The 16,587-nt window shown below is 43.6% G+C and overlaps 1 protein-coding gene across 1 annotated transcript in view; it reads right to left on the bottom strand.

Annotated features, from left to right (window-relative positions):
* Positions 1–1,040: 1,040 nt before the first annotated feature.
* The window catches only part of LOC308057752 (uncharacterized protein), a 40,664-nt gene continuing 25,117 nt past the window's right edge, over positions 1,041–16,587 (bottom strand). The window contains 10 exon segments of the mRNA XM_080411804.1: positions 1,041–1,826; positions 2,506–2,556; positions 2,560–2,787; positions 4,643–4,801; positions 5,171–5,296; positions 6,939–7,088; positions 8,366–8,623; positions 8,625–8,767; positions 8,770–9,391; positions 11,128–11,397. Coding sequence (XP_080267930.1) covers positions 1,587–1,826; positions 2,506–2,556; positions 2,560–2,787; positions 4,643–4,801; positions 5,171–5,296; positions 6,939–7,088; positions 8,366–8,623; positions 8,625–8,767; positions 8,770–9,391; positions 11,128–11,397 — 2,247 coding nt within the window. The 3' untranslated portion in view covers positions 1,041–1,586.

Here is a 16,587-nt window from a genome sequence, read left to right as displayed (position 1 = left end):
AGAAACTGCTAGCATGAACATCAGTGAAGGAGGAAAAGGTGTCTCAAACAAAGATGTCTGATGGGATTTTGCACTCATCATAAAGTTAGCTGTTTTAAACAAGGTCATCCACAGAATGGCTTGGGTTGGAAGGGACCTTAAAGATCATCCAGTTCTAACCCCCCTGCCATGGGCAAGGACACCTTCCACTAGACCGGGTTGCTCCAAGCCCCACCCAGCCTGGCCTTGAGCACTGCCAGGGATGGGGCATCGGCACTAAATTTTACTGAAGAGCTTCTTTGGCAGCTTCCTATGCCACAGTATTCTTCATCACAGTTTCTCTTGCAAAAGAGAACTTGCAAAAAAAACCTGTTAAGCAGTTCATCATTTAGAACTCAGTATTTTTTGGTCTTTGAGCGCTTCTGGAAATTTTATAACCCTAATGACCAGAAGTCTTCATTTCTACCACCTAGTTGTATACTGGTTTGATGAGCAATTTGGTTTAGCATATTAGAGCATATGGTTTGGAACTAGAAATGGATTCTGACTTTAGACTGAAAAGCACAACCTTGCTTACAGATACTCTTCAACACTAGTTGAGAACAGTATTTAAAAACACTTACCTTAGCCACATAGGCTTCAACTCTGTTTCTTGATGGTAACGTATTCACGGTTGGGGTTAGGAAGCTTCCTCCTAGATTTAGACTTCTATTCAGTGCCAGATCGTTGCTAGTATGTCCCAGTTCAGTTGAATACAGAACTGGACCACTGACAGCGCTGCTTGCAATTAAAGGTTTGCTTCTATGGCACTCCTGAAGGAGCTTAGCATTGGCTTCTGCTCGTCTCTCATTAGCTCTGAAACATTCAGAAGCATACAAAGAATTATCTTTGGTAATAACACCTCCGCAAAGTTACCCTCCAGGTCTTTGACTATTATTTGACTTCTCAAAGTGGAAGGGATTAAGAGAGTCCAAAAAAAACGTCCATAATTTGATCTGAGTTTTTTTGAAGAGCCTATTTCTAGGTAGCCACACTACCTGCAAGAAGCAGCAAGTTAACCAATACTTTGGACTTCTCAGCATTAAGGCCTCAAAGCAGTCTGTGCACACCGTGTGTTTACATAGCTCTTCCTGAAAGGTACATCACCTGCATAAGAACTCTGGGCTACCCTTCCTTTCCCAAAGAAAGCTGAAACCTATGACATGCGGCTAAAATGGAAGCCAAAAGATTTTTGTTGTTCTTCTTCACAGCACCAAATGCTGTTCTCTGAAGGGCCTATCCTTATTCAAGCAGTAAAGGACATGACATTATCTTTTCTGCCATACTTAGAGTAAGAAGAGGAGATTAGAGACTGGCAAAAAGGCTGCCTGTTAAAACAAACTCAACTTCAAAAATATCCTATTAATGCCCATGATCGGTGGTGTTACTGCTGGAACACTGAAGAGAAATGAAGATAGTTCCAATGAACAGGGGAGACCCTTAAGGTACTTTCATCACAAATATGCTATCTTATGCATAATGCTGACCAGATGTAGAAAAGGTATTTAACGAAGAAAACTGCTTGAGGAAGAAGTAGTATCTTATTATCACCCCAAAAATGCATGGACTTACCCTTCTAGTTTATTTCCTAGGCATCTTCCATTTTTAACTTCCTCCAGGTACAGGTCTTTGTACTTTTCCGCTTCTGCCTGTACAGATTCTTTTTGAAAAATACTGTCTCGTTGGGTATTTTTTATCCTGTCCAATTCACGTTCGAGGTCTCCAATTCTGTGGTCTAGCTGGTTTGTCAGCAAAGCATGACGACTGGCTCTGATTTGTTCTAATCTGTCCTGGGAGGCTGCCTGCATCTGAAGTAGATACACGCCTTCAACCACCGCAAAGAAAAAGAGAACTCTCCTCGCCAGTCAATTGCGTGCACCCAATTTCAAGGGCCCAGCTCTATTCAGCGAGGCAACTGTGCCTCCTCACTGCCATCAGCGACCAGGGCACAACCCTGGAACTACCACACTAAATGATTCTTTTCATTCAGAAAGAACCCCCATCTTAGCACTATTACTCATCAAAGCTACTGATGAAGGAACACTATCTCTGTAGGACAGGGCATAGCATTCCTCAAAGAAATCATGGAGATGCCGCACCCCCAGCCCCCACCCTGCAGCTTTGGTGACTTCTTTTCTGAGCGTTGCCCCTTGTGCAATGACTAAGGAAGATGTGTATGCCTGGCTGTGACAACTCTAAGTTGCAATACCCATTCAAGGATAAACGATGAGAACAGACCAGTGGACAGTGATACCCCTCCAAGAACTGCAAAATGAAAACCTACCTTGGCAAGTTTTTGATTCAGGGCCTGCAGGCACACTGCACGCACATGAAAGCATCTTGCCCAACCATATTCCCTTCTCCCACTGCCCTTCAGGAAAAACAGAAGTACAGCGTAACACATGGAATCAGGCACCACCCCCCGCCCCTATAAAATGACAACCAAAACAGAAGTCTGTAACAGACACACATAAGAAATTAACTTACCTGCAAAATCAGATTGACTTCTTGCAGTTTTTGTCTTATTTCTTGTTCAGCTCACTCTTCCACCTCTCTTTTGTATTGTTCTATTTGGCTGCGATCCACCATGTTAGTCTCCATATGGTGTTTGAGATTAGCCACCTCTTCTTTCAGCTGGCTTTTGCTCTTTTCCAGTTTTTCATGGCTCCCACGCATGGTGGACAACTCCTCTCGCAAATCATGATTTTGTGCTTCTAGCTGCATGCCTTTTTTAGACTCTATCTCCAGCTGCTGGGAAAGTTCATCAACCTGTAGACAGGAAAGGGGAAAAAAACAGGGAACTCAGAGGGATCTAAAATTAGTCAAATCTGTGAAAATTGGTAAAGGAGTTGGCCATCAAGACTATTTATCATCTGCTGATTCAGTGTTAAAACAAAAGTGAAACCAGGCTCTTCTTTTAAAACAAGAACAGCTTTCACATAATTTCTGACAGCATTCCTCAGGTTCCCATCCTTCCTCAGTTCTGCAGTGGGTCACAGACCAAGAGGTACCAAACCAGCAGCATTACACCCGCAGGGCTAGGCTGAAAAGCACTAGGGCTATTCTGCTGCGAGATGTTCATACGATCATAGGAAATCAAACACACCCATACCCAGTTACATCACAGCCACATTCTGGTTTCATCAGAAAAAAACCCATGTATCATGCTTCAGAGGAACTCTCACATGCTGTCACACGGTCAAAGCTTCGTCACAGAACTGACAAGGCAAGAAACGGATACCCTTTCCTTCCATTACGCTAACAGATCTGGAAATAGTGGTTCAGAACACCGCTTTTACAGCACTGGTGGCAGAAGACAGTCTCTTTAGGTCAAAGCTACAGTTTGTTTTCAAAAGATTTCCAGGAAATATCAGAGTTCCCATAGGTCCCAATGGTCAACTACAGCTTCTATCCCCTTCTTTCCCCCTCCAGAAACATCCATCGTCTATACCTATTAACCATAAAACATGATATCCCATCATCTTTTATTTTTAAAAAAGAGGGGGAAACCACCAGAGTCAACACTTGAAAGTCTCTAAAATACGTAGAAACTTTACACTTATTTAAAATTGCCCAAACGTAATTCCATTCCCTGTCATTCAAAATAGCTCTTCCAACAGGAACACAAATATGCTGCTAACCTGTGAACTACAAGTGAGCCACTGTCAAGGCAGTTGACTCGTTCTACAATAATATCTTCTAAAAAGGAGCATAACTTTGAAACACAGCTATCTCAGTAATGAGCGGAGAAGCAGCTAAAAGGTTCCATGCTACCGAACAGCCAGAGCAACCTCAAAAGCATTTGTGGGTCTCCATGACAAGGGGAAGACGGACTGAGTCAGCTACTAGTAAGCAACAAGTTACAGGGTTTTTTCCGCATCACCTCACACTGCATCGTGCCCTGGGAAGCAAAGACACCATTCCGAAAAGCAAACCCCCACCTGCCTCCTGCTCAACTCGTGCCCGAGACAGGCTTCAGGGGGTGACCTTGGGCAAGGCCAACTGCACAGAGTTGTTCCGAGTGATGGTGGCGTTACTCCCCTCTCTTCCGAGAGGGAATGCATCCGTCGGAGCCCGACGATGCTGCCACGGCCTCAAGCTGCAGCCAGGCCTGTGCTGGGCCTTCACTGCTCTCAGCCCTGGCCCTCACCCATGGACGTGACGTCCCAGTAGGACTGCAGACCTGCCCATCCCTATGGACCGGCCTGGTGATCTGCACTCTTGGAGGACTCTGCTTACTGTCCCCAGAACTGTCCCCAGAACTCTTCTGCTCTTCTTGGTGAGGGCCTGTGGGGCTGATCCCTGGCCTGTGTGGTCACAGACCCTGCCAGCCTTGCTGTGGCTCTTGCTTTGCCCTTCCTCTGCAGGACAGCCTACCCCTGATGCGCCCTCGCAGATACTGCTGTGTACGTAACACTTCCATCTTTACCCCTAAGAGCTACATCAGTATTACAGTCGCCTACTACTGTGACCATAGAAGGAACATCAAAAACCAGCCAAATAATTTCAGAAATACAGCCAAGAAAAAAGTAGTCAAAATCAACAACAAGAAAAGAAGTATAAAGAAAGAATAAAGGTTACAAAAGAAAAACCACCACAATAACCCAAACAAAATAAAGCTCACCTTTGTTCTTAATCTGCCAATTTCATTGACCATTTTCTTCACTTCTCCCTGCAAATTAAGCTGGGACAGTCCCCCTCTCGCCTCATACACCCTTAGTTCCTTCGTAGCTCTGCTCAGCAGCCTCTTCAACCTGCACAGCAAACTAGTCATGAAAACAATGAAGCAAAAAGAAACAAAACTGGACTTTTTCACATACTCTCATGTAAACAGCACAGACACAGCTTGCTTTATCTTTAATGTACTTGACGCACCAGGAATTACCAGGAAAAAACAGTATTCCTGTGCCACATACACTTGGAGAGTCCAGATTTCACCTGAAAAGAGGAATGAAAGACTCCCTTTTTCCCAGGAGAACTGCAGGGCAACCTGCATCTGCAGTTGTTTTGGCAGCTATTGAAAACCAGGGGCTGGTGTACAGAAGTACCTTGCAAGAACTAACACGAGGCTGGCATCTGCTCACAGTTAGGTACACCTATTTTTACACTAAAGTTTAATAAAACATGACTCCTACGCAGGGATACCTCTTCACCACGCTAAAAAGCCGTACCTCTTACAGTCTTTCTGCAGATCGAGGTTTCTTTTCATTTCTTGGGCCAGACGTAGTTCAACTGGGCGTTTCAACTCTACCAGCTTCTTCACTTCCTTTCTTTCACTCTCGCACTTTCAAAAGAGAAAAGAAAGATGTATCGCACACACAGAGCACAGGAAAAATACCTACGTACAGTCTGTGCATCTAGCGCTCTCCACAGAGAAGCTGCCGGACGTCTCTATCCGTTAGCCACGTTCCACAGAATGCCATGGGACGGAATTCCCGAGGCTATTCCATCCATCCCTTCAGGTTTCACATCAAACAGACCAATATGTAACTACAGAAACAGATGCCCTCGCCTGAAGCAAAGGCCATCCTCTTCTAGACATAACAGGTGGAAAAGATGCTGGAGAACACTTTTGGCAGTGCCTCTGCTCATAGTAGGGATTATGTAGGTATGCACTTCATGGGAGAACATCGATCCATCCAAAGCTTTCATGGGATCTTCCACCAACCAGCAGGCAGGGGCTTGTGGAGGAATCTGATCTTTTGGAGTTCTTCAACATTTTATTCCCCTCGGCCATTACATCCACCTCTTCTGTGTGGGCATTTACTTAGCCACATGCTGGTTTTCCTCCTCTTGGTGTTTTCTCAGCCACACCAGAGGAGAGCTGGCAGCTGTTTTGACTTTGTACTTCCATTTTCCCTCTACAGAAAAGGAGAAAAGGGGAAGGCCGCCCCTTGGCAACTGGCAGGCGCTGCTTGTTTCCCAAGCACTCGTTCATTTACCCAGCATTCCTTCAGTATGTTTTTCTGCAAGGCTTTTAAGCTCCCGCTATGCTGAAAACATACAGCAGCTCCTCCATACACGCACTGGAAACATCAAGCATTTTAAACCTGCCTAGAAACCAAGGGGTCAGAAGATGACCACACAAAATCCAAGGAAGAACTGGGAACTGTGGCCTTGCTCAATGTGCTCAACTGATAGCAAACCACACTGGGAACTCTTCCCAACAGAGCCACTCCAGAGCTTACACAAAGATACCCATCTAGCTTTTATTTGCTTCCTCCGTGACCCCCAAACAATAAGGTACTCGCAGCCTGAATGGCAGGGATAACAGAAAACAATGATATGTAAGAACCTGACCAGAAGGTGCATGTGGTTCTCCTGGGTATTGCCTCGGTGCCCGGAGAATTTTCTGGGCTCACCTGTTGCAACAGTTCAGCCTTCTCCTCGTCCGGCTGAGCAACGCGCTCTTCAAGGTGGGATCTTGACTTCAAGTGCTCCTCCCACGTGCTGTGCAAGTCCTTGGATGTCAGAGCCAGCATGTTCTGCTTCTGCGTCTGTGAAAGCAACAGTGGCAGAAGAAAAAGTAAGGTGGCCGGAAAAGACAAGAGCGCAGGAGAATGCAGTAACTCACACAGAAACAGGCCTAAGCTCTCCTCCACCCATCCAAGACCTATGGCCAAGGTTGATGTGGAGTGTAAAACACACCTTAGGAACCATAACCAAGAACAGCAGCTGGAGCTGGTGGGAAGAAGGAATACTCTAGAAGCGACAGGATGAGGTTACAACTTTGGGGGATAAGATGACATGCACACACACACACAAAATCACCCTACAGCTTTCCTGCAAAGCTCCTCTGGTTCCCTCTATACTTCAGTTTTCGTAAGAACACTGCAAAAGGTGGTGCAAAAGGACAACATTCGCTCCTACTTTCAACAGCTACACTCAGATTTATTCATATAGTTAAATACATTAAGTACCTTAATTTTCAACTTTCTTTCCAACTCCTTTTGCAAGCGCAGCTTGTCTCTCTCCAGGTCACTGTGGTAGCGTGTAGTAACTTCAAGTGAAGCTTCTGGCATAGATTGCTTTTTAGGTGCATCAGCAAGCTCCTGCTGCAGTTGTCCAAACATGCCCTAACAAAACAGTTAAATTAGCATGAAGAAAGTTCTAAGAACATGAAATACGCCTTTAACTTATTTTATTATACAATTAGACCTGTCTAGATTGAACCCAAAAGTATGAAATTTTGCCTGCCAGCAGCAGGCATCTGCATGGATGATGACCTCTCGCCATCTTTCTCAGCTGAGAACCTTTGACTATCAGCAGCTGTTCACGAGGATTTCTGTTTCCTAACACATAAAAAAGGCTCAGGTATCGTTCTTCCTTGAACAATACACAGGAACACACTGCAATCAGGTATTTTTTTCCTGACAAAACCCAAAGAAATCTGTTGTGATCTAAGAGCCACAGTTTGACTGCAAATATTACTCTGGTGACTGAAGGCAGGACTTTGTGTTAGATTGTTCTTTCTTCTGTTTCTTCACTATACAAATACAATTAAATGAATACAAATATCTGAAAGCTCCTTTGAGATACACTTTAAGGGTATGTTGAATCACATCCTCTTGTAGTCTTCTTACTCAGCTCGTTTTAGAAGTACTGATAGATTAGGTTTACAAAAATCTGCATAGCTCATATATATATATAGCTATATCCATATACACACACTCTCTCACATGATCTTCAAAAGGAACCCATTATTTTGGTAGTAAGAATACAAAGCAAGTCACAGTTTACAATGATTGACAGTACTGCTGGAGTGTGGCTACACATCATAAAAGGGAAAGCTTAAGGTCACCGTCTGACATGAACTTTGAGGAACAGGTAGGCCCCTCAGAACCCTCAAAACACATACAGAAATCAACAGCTGGACATTACTAATACTCTTCAATCTTGATAGCAGCTTACAGAGAACCTATTTTTTCCCCTCTATAGAAGCTTCATATAAATCTATCCCCAACCACTTCACTTCTCTGTACCTTCATTTCTCAGCCCTCGTGTATTGGATGGTTCCTCCTTTTATACCACTCTCATTCATGTCATCAGTGCAATACTTACATCAACACCATCAAATACTTAAGACTATTCTATAGGGCATAACATGGACTAAGGAAAATAGATGAAAAAAAGTTCTAGAGAAGAATCACCTTTCTTGATCAAAGCTTAGACTTGGATACCTTTTTTCTGTTCTCTGCTTAGATCTGAGGACTAATATCCCCGTTGCCAAAACTTTCCGCAATTCCGAGAGAAACATAACAAACCAGAACAAATCAGTATTCTTTGGTCCCATGCATATAACTTACACCGGATACACTGTAGGAACAAACTAATTTCAAGAATGGACAAACTTTAAATTGTTCTTTCTACGCATATACTTTACCTGTCTTTCTACTACGTCAGTCTCATATTTAAAGACTTGTTCCCTTAAATCAGTGCACTTGGCATTTAAATCCTTGTTTCGCTCTTCTATTAGATAAACTTGCTTTTCTGTATCAGCTCTAAGTTTGCTGAAAATGTCATTAAAACAGTGCTGCACATAATCCACTATTTTTTCTTTCATGATCCTCTTGTTCTGCATCTCTTCCCATTGCTGATGGAGTAAAAAGGTTTTCACTCTGGAGCTGGGCCAATCGCTCCTGCAAGGACTCCTGTTTTATTACAAGTTTGCTTACTGGATCTTTCTCAAGTTGTCGAGCATGATCACATTCCTTTGCCCGACACTGGCCTTGACTTAATTCTTTTTTGCCATTTCTAAAAGCAAAGCTTTTTCTCTGAGCATTTGCTTCAACTGGTGAAGCTCATTTTCTAGCCTATTAGCTTTGCTTTTAGCTTTACACAGCTGCAGAGACAAGCTCTTGTTGGTTTCTTGCACGCCAGAGAGGTCACGATGGAGCTCGACTTGCAAGCAAAGGCATTCATCACGTTCTCTGTGAAATCTTCGTTCAGCATTGCTTTTTGATGACAAATGAAGTTCAAGTTCTTGAACTGCAGCGTTCAGGGAGGAACGAAATGATTCAATTTCTGTCTCTAGTCTGTCTTTGCTTTTGTTTGTCTGCTCAAGTTTGGAAGTCAGCACTGCAGATTCTGTCTTTAGTAAGTCCAGCTCCGTGTTGAACTGAAAAAACATCTGTCTTAACGCTTCCTTGTTCAGTTTAAGTTCCTTTTTGAGAGCTTCATTTTTTTCTTTCAAGGTCTCATTTTCCTTTAAATATTTTCCTTCTTCCTCCTGGTGCCTAAGTCTTACTTGAGTGAGTTCTAGCCTTAGCATAGCAATCTCATCTTGTAGTAACTGATTCTTGTACAACAGATCCTGTTCTCTGTCAGTGCTGGATTCCTGAAGGACAGGGAACATGAATAAAGAGCCAATTGGGAAATGAATCTACAAAAAACCTGCAGCAATAAACTGCATTTTAACATTTCTAGTACTAAAGCATGACTTCAAAGATGAAGTTTCAGGCAATAAGCTACTCTGTGAACCCATGCACATGTACAACGTACGTACACAACGGAAGTGCAACATATCCTTAAAACCTAAATGAACATCCCAAATATACAGTTACGTTTTTTTCCCCCCTTAAACCAGCAACCAAAGCTTTTAAAATGACAGCGCTTTCTTGTATGTGCATGCCTTTATAATACTGCCTTTAAGGTTGAATTAGGTGTGCTACAGATCTGGTAAACACAAGGCCAGAAAGGGTATTTTCCTTCTCAAATGTCTTCTGAACACTTATCCTTTTGTGTTACTGGAAGTTAGCTATAAAACTCAATCACCCCCGGAATGCAATAGTCCTGTATATTTCCTCTTTATTGTATGTATAACTTTTTTCCACTTAAACACATTCACCCTACATTTACTGGGCAGCACAGCCAAGAACAAAAAGGCTTCCAGGCACTGCACATTCTTTAGGAAATTCAGTAAACTCTTTTCAAGATCTTTTTTAATACAGTGTTTATGATTGCTTTTTCTCCTCCAGTTACTCTACCTCTTACAGAGAGTTGAATTCATTGCTGATATTCGATCATAAAATTTTAGTTATGTGGAGGTGGAAAAGAAAGGCATACTTGAAGTAAGTTCAATAAGGGAATAACTAATTTAAAAAAAAAAAAAAAAAGCAATGGAAACACAAACACTGTCAAACAACTTTCTTCCTGGTCAACCTTGCCATAGGTAGCTAGGTGTTTCACTGCTAGAAAGCCTAAAAAGTGATGACGAAATGTCTGTGAAATGACAAATAACAGATAGGTTAAGAAACGGTGTAAACAGTGTCTTCTATTAGTTTCCTACTTGCACAAGTAATTCAGGTACATACAGGAGTGATGCTGCTTTCCAGAACTTTTAGACATAAGAGAAAACAAGAAAGGTATTTACCCAGATAAGTTACACTGGTAAACAGTAAATAAACCATCAAGAAACAGAAAAAGTTATGTAAGATTTATTATGACTTTAAAACAAACATGGTGAAATTTAATTTATTATTAGAAAAAAAAATCTGCTTACCTCTGATTTTTTTCCTATAGATCTTCTTGTCCCTTCTTCTAGTTCCATTTGTCTCCCAAGGTGGTTGTTCAAAATTCCTTCTTGAAGGGCTCTGGCCCTCTTTTCCTGAGAGAGCTGTCTCTGTGTTTCATCACGTTCCTCTTCAACCTACAGTAATACAATAAAACTGCTTGCATCTGAAGAAAAAACAGAGCTAGCAATACATCTTCCCATTCTCCCTTGCATACTTGAAAACATTTTTGATTCCCCACCGTTATGATAATCCACCTATAAATAAATAAATTTAAATTTTCTTATGAAAATTTAAGAAGGCGAAATACAGGATGTTTTGTAGTAATTCAAAAAAAGGTAAGGCTTTGCCTGAAACACAAATGAAACCTCAATTTTGAAAAAAGAAAAAAGGAATAATAAACTGCAAAGGAAAAAAAAAAAAAAAAAGGAACAGCCCAATTGTGAACCAACTGTACTCTACTGTTCTCAAAATCTGACAATTGTTATCCAACGCCTCTTCCGTGAACAAAGCGCCTCCTTCTCTAGGCATACTGGAATACAATTGAAAAGAAGCAGAAAATAAGACAAAGACTTTAATTCATTATTTAATATACCTGTTTCAAGAGCTTTCTCAGTGTTCTTAACTCCATTTCTAAATTCCTAGAGTGTAACTCAAGTTTCTGTTTCTCCTCCATCTCTTTACAATATTGATCTTCTTTCCTTCGGAGGTCTTCTCTCATTTTCTCACACAGCACTTCTACTCTGAGCCTCTTTTCTTCTTGTTGTTTCAAAGAACATCTGGGATTTAACGGAGGATTTGAGAAACAAAAGCACTGATATAAAAGTAGATATTCCACATGATGAACTTGCAGAGACAACTCAAACCATAAAAAATGTTAAATGTTTTCAGAGTTCATATTTTTACTGTACTTTTCAACTTTTTAAAGAATTCTAACTTCATTCCGTTGTGCATGGTATCAGTTGTACAAGATAGAGAAAAAAAACTTTGAGTGATTTATCCATTATTTGTAAGTTTGTATAGGGAAACACACACCAGTGTGCACACTATAATAATAAAATTAAAAAAACCCATCTTCATATTACAGCCGTTTTGTTGAAAAAGGAGTTTGTTGTCTCATCAGATCAAAGCATCGTAAACTTTTACTATGGTTAGTATACATTTTCTTAGTATACTGAGCATTGCCTACATATTACGGATTCAGTGACCAGAAGTAATACTGGTGAATCAGCACGCCACTTACCTATGGCAGACCCGACAATTTTTCAGCAGCCTTCTGTAAGTCTAAAACAACTGCTGACCACAGACAGAACAAGCAGCTTCTGTTTACTCAAGAAGGATGTCAGTGTTCAAAACCAGATTCAGAAATGCATGGGGTTTAAGCTGAATACGATTAAAAACAGTTTTAAACCTCAGTTGGATCTACCTCTGGGAGAAACTACAGCAATTTCATTTTGAAGCTGACTTACAAGGAAAGCCTTATGGAAGGTCAGCTTCTTTACCAACTGAAACAATCAGCAATGAGCACTGACATGGTAGAAAACGGACCATGGTGTGCCCACGGTACCCAAACAAGAAAGCAGCTTTGTGTTTGATCATTATTTTGACTATTTTTTCCCATATACTCACAATAGTGGACAAAAAAAAAAAAAATAAAAAAAATCAAGTGTCAACCTAAGGGAAGAACTGCCAATTGAAAGCCTGCTTTAGAAATTCCGCAAAACAAGAATCAACCACCACTAAAATCACTTGAAAGACTGACAGAAACATTTGTATTTGAATGGCGCATATTGCAAGGAGAAAGCTTTACATGTAATTTCTAGTGTAATTTCGCAAAAAGTGTAACTTTTGAAAGTATAAATTTAACGCTGCTTGGAGAATTCACTTAGAATGAAAATACTACTTCTTTATACTTGACAGATGTTTGAGGATTTTGAACACCTGCTGAAGTCAAACCCAGGCCAAGCTGGGACCGGCCTCTCTTCCTCGTACCCCCCTCCCCCGCGCTGGGAGGCCCAACTCCCCCAGGCCCAGCTCCCGCAGCCTCCCCTCACAGGGCTGGTGCTCCTGCCCCCGGGCCAGCCCGGCATCTCCCTGCCGACCTCACACGGACTGGGCAAGATCTCCTGGGCTGGGCGGCCAAACACCGGGCCCCGGGCTCGAGACACAGCTCAGCAAGCCCTGCGGAGGGGTGGGCACTCACTGCCCCCAGGGCCCTGGCACTGCTGCCCTCCATACAGCCCAGGCCGCTGCGGGCCGCCCCAGCTGCCAGCTCACGGTGGCTCCTGCTGAGCTCGCTCTCTGCCTGGGCCGCTCCCCAGCCACGCCGTCCCACCGGGGATCACCACAAGGAGATCTCCCCTCCCAGGCCAGGGCTCTGCAGTTGTCCTTGCTGAACTGCCTACGGTGCCTGCTGGCCACCCCTGTCTGACGTGATGTCAACAGCGATGAGAAACCTCACACCTCCGGGTCTAGCTCAGGAGTGTGGGGAAAGGGGCAATCCCAAACTTGACCTTTCCAACAAACAAACAGGTAAGCAAACAAATGCTCTAAGCTCTGGTTTGACTTGCACTGGGTGGAGTAACCAGAAACCCTAGTATTATAGGCCAACTGAAGCCGCAAGGACAAAATGAAAAAAAAAACAACACCACCCAACCATCTCTCAAATCTCTCTTATAAATCTGATTTCCCCATACACACTCTCTTGCTCTTTTCTTGCTAGAAAACAAAGTTAGAACAACATCCAGAAGACTGTACATGGAGCTGGTATCCGGACGTTTTTCCCCTCTCCCATTATCTACTTCATAGCATAACTGGCCCACGGGATTCAAAAAACCCAAACCCAAAAGACTGGAAACTTCTCATCCTGTTGCCTGCACCATCAGTGTCTTTCGGAACAAAACCACTGACAAGATAATACATTATCAGACCACAATTTACATACTTAAGGCTTTGGGTATCACTTTTCCATTCTGCTGCTTGGTGAGCCAATACGGATTTCAAATCTTGAGTCTTCTCCGCTCTGAACTGTGACTCCTCCCTTTCATCTTCCAATTTCCTTACTTCTCTTGAGAGCGCTTTATACTGATTTTTCTGACGTTCTATTCTCTGTTCATATTCAAGAAGTATGTTTTGCATTTTCAGCAAAGTAGCAGAACCTGGTTTGAGACAGAAAAGACACAAAGCTGCACAAATACTGCCCAATGTATAAGCTGTTCAATGCTTTGCTGCATTAGGTGCAGGTGGCAGGTCTCGGTAGCGGGAAGGTCCCTGTGAGAAGGAGCCAGGGGTCGTCCCGTGCTGGACATGGACGGTTTCGATGGACCCACCGCAGGGCACAGCTGAGCCTCTCAGCCGTGCTGGCAGCTCCTCAGGAAAAACAAACGTAGGAAAGGGTGAAACCACCACACGGGCAGAGAAGGGGAAAAGCATGTGAAAACCAGCCCCGCAAACGAACACCCAGGTCAGCGAAGGAGGAGGGAGAGGTGCTGCTCCAGGTGCCAGAGCAGAGATTCCCCTGCAGCCCCTGAGAGAACCATGCTGGAGCAGATACCCACAGCGCAGTGCTGCGCAGGACCCCGTGCCAGAGCAGGCGGATCCTTCCCGAAGGACCTGCGACCCATGGAGGGCCCAGGCTGGAGGAGATTTTCCCCAAAGGACTGCAGCCTGGGGGAGGACTCACACTGGAGCAGGGAAAAGGGACGAGGAAGGAGCAGCAGAGAGAAACTGCTACGTCCTGACTGCAGACCGCAGCCTCCCCGTGCTGCCTGGGGAGGTGGCGGGGAAGGAGCGCAGCAGAGCTTGAGCAGGGGGGGTGCCGACGTGTCCTTCTCAGGTTTTGGGTCTTTGTTTCTCACTATCCAAATGTATTTTAATCGGTGGAGTCTGTTTTGCCAGTGACAGTCACTGGGAAGTGACAGCCCTGCCTTCACACTGACCCACAAGCTTTTTCACCCCGTTTCGTCAATGAGGGGCAGTGGCAGCACTGGGCGGGGAGTTTGGCCTTCGGCCAAGGTTAACACTTGCCTAATGAAATTTTAGCATAGTTTAAGAGCCCTAGTAAGTGATGCTTATGTTTATATAATGCCTTGTGCATATATGCAAGCATCTTATGACAGTTGAAATTTGTTATATATATGTACTTATTATTTTTAAGCAAAGCCATTATTTTGCTGTACTCTTTCTCATTAGCTGTTGAGGGGTGTGCTGGTTGTGGCTGGGATAGTGTTAATTTTCTTCACAGTCGCTGGTACGGGGCCATGTTTTACAGCTGTGCCGCAAACAGGGTTGGTAGCACGGGGATGTGTTCCTTATGGCCCAGCAGCGCTCACACAGAGCCAAGGCCTTTTCTGCTCCTCACCCCACCCCACCAGCCAGCAGGCTGGGGGTACGCAAGGAGCCGGGCCGGGACACAGCTGGGACAGCTGACCCCAGCTGACCCAAGGGACGTGCCATGCCACACGGCATCATGCTCAGCATATAAAGCTGGGGGAGGACGAAGGAAGGGAGGGACATCCAGAGCGATGGCACTTTGTCTTCCCAAGTATTTGTTATGCGTGACGGAGCCCTGCTGTCCTGGAGATGGCTGAACACCCGCCTGCCCATGGGACGTGCTGGATGAATTCCTTGCTTTGCTTTGCTTGCGTGCGTGGCTTTTGCTATTAAACTGTTTTCATGCCGACCCATGAGTTTTCTCACTTTTCCCTTTCCGATGCTCTCCCCCACCCCACTGGGGTGGAACAAGTGAGTGGCTGTGTGGTGCTTAGGTGTTTAGGTGTGGCTGGGCTTAAACCACATCAGGGGGATATAAAGAAGAAAAAGCTCTTGCTGACTTTTGATGACCGCATTAGAAGGAGCTGAACTGTACTTTGCAAGAAACTGCTTCTCCAGCTCTGACTAGACAGAGAACCAATGATAACGTAAGGCACATCGGCTGGCAATGCAGGCAACATCTCAGGTTAGGTGACAGTTTCACAGCTTTTGAGGGGAATCTCTAGTCACAAAGAGATACTATATCAAAATATGAAATTAAAATACTTTGGAGTGCATACAAAGAAATCATGTTTTAAGGGGAACTTGTAACAGCTGAAGGCAGAGACTTGAAAACATACCCATATGAACCAAACTAAGCTCTTCCAACAGCAGCATAGTCTCCTTGTAGGTTGAAGCTTGTAACCGGACATCCTCTGAAGGTGGGTCAGATGAGTGAGTTAAACCAGGGTCATCAGTTACTTCCACTGGTATGCTGACCTACAAAAAATACAGTACTTTCTGTAATTCCACTGTCCAGTATTACAGACCATTACAAATGCAGGAATGATTCATTCTCTCCTTCACAGCCCACAGATTTGTCTCAAATACAATCAAGCTGCATACCAGCAGCAATTTGTACATCTGGTTGATCACTACATAAACACTGCTCCCACCTAAGTGATTAAAAGCTGATAGAGACTGTTTATCAAGAAACTAGTTTTACAGTACCTCGTTCCTTTCACTCCTGGTTGTTGCTGCAGGTCTAGAAAACAAGAAATATATTTCAGTACTGAAATGCTTACTTTGCATTACGAATAATACCTACAGTTGCTTTGAAAACTTAATTGCAGAACTGAATTAAACTAAAATCTGGTATAGTAACTTTGCTAGATATAGTTCAAGACTGAAACAATTATTGTGTGCTATTAACGTCTACTGGAAGGCTAATTTTTCCGCAAGATATTAAGCAAATAGTTGAAATAACTGTTCCCTAAACTTCACGCAAAGTGACAGAAATCTTACAGCTACAGACATGTAGCTATACGCTTACGTGCATTCCCTGTTTAATACCAGGGGTTTAGCTCTCTTCAGTACCGAGAATCCTTCTCCTACAGGTCAAAGAACTGTAATTTTGGATTCTCTGGTGTCCTGGGTCTGGCTGGGACGCAGTTTATTTTCTTCACAGCAGCCCACACAGGGCTGTGTGTTAGATTTCTGACCAAAACAGTGTTGATAACACACCAGATTTTTAGCTAGGGCTGAACAGTGTCAACAACTTCTCTTTCTCACTTTGCCACAACCCACA

The sequence above is a fragment of the Falco punctatus genome (genome assembly GCF_963210335.1).
Source record: "Falco punctatus genome assembly, contig: scaffold_35, whole genome shotgun sequence".
NCBI lineage: Eukaryota > Metazoa > Chordata > Aves > Falconiformes > Falconidae > Falco > Falco punctatus.
This window is presented reverse-complemented; position numbering and strand designations above follow the sequence as displayed.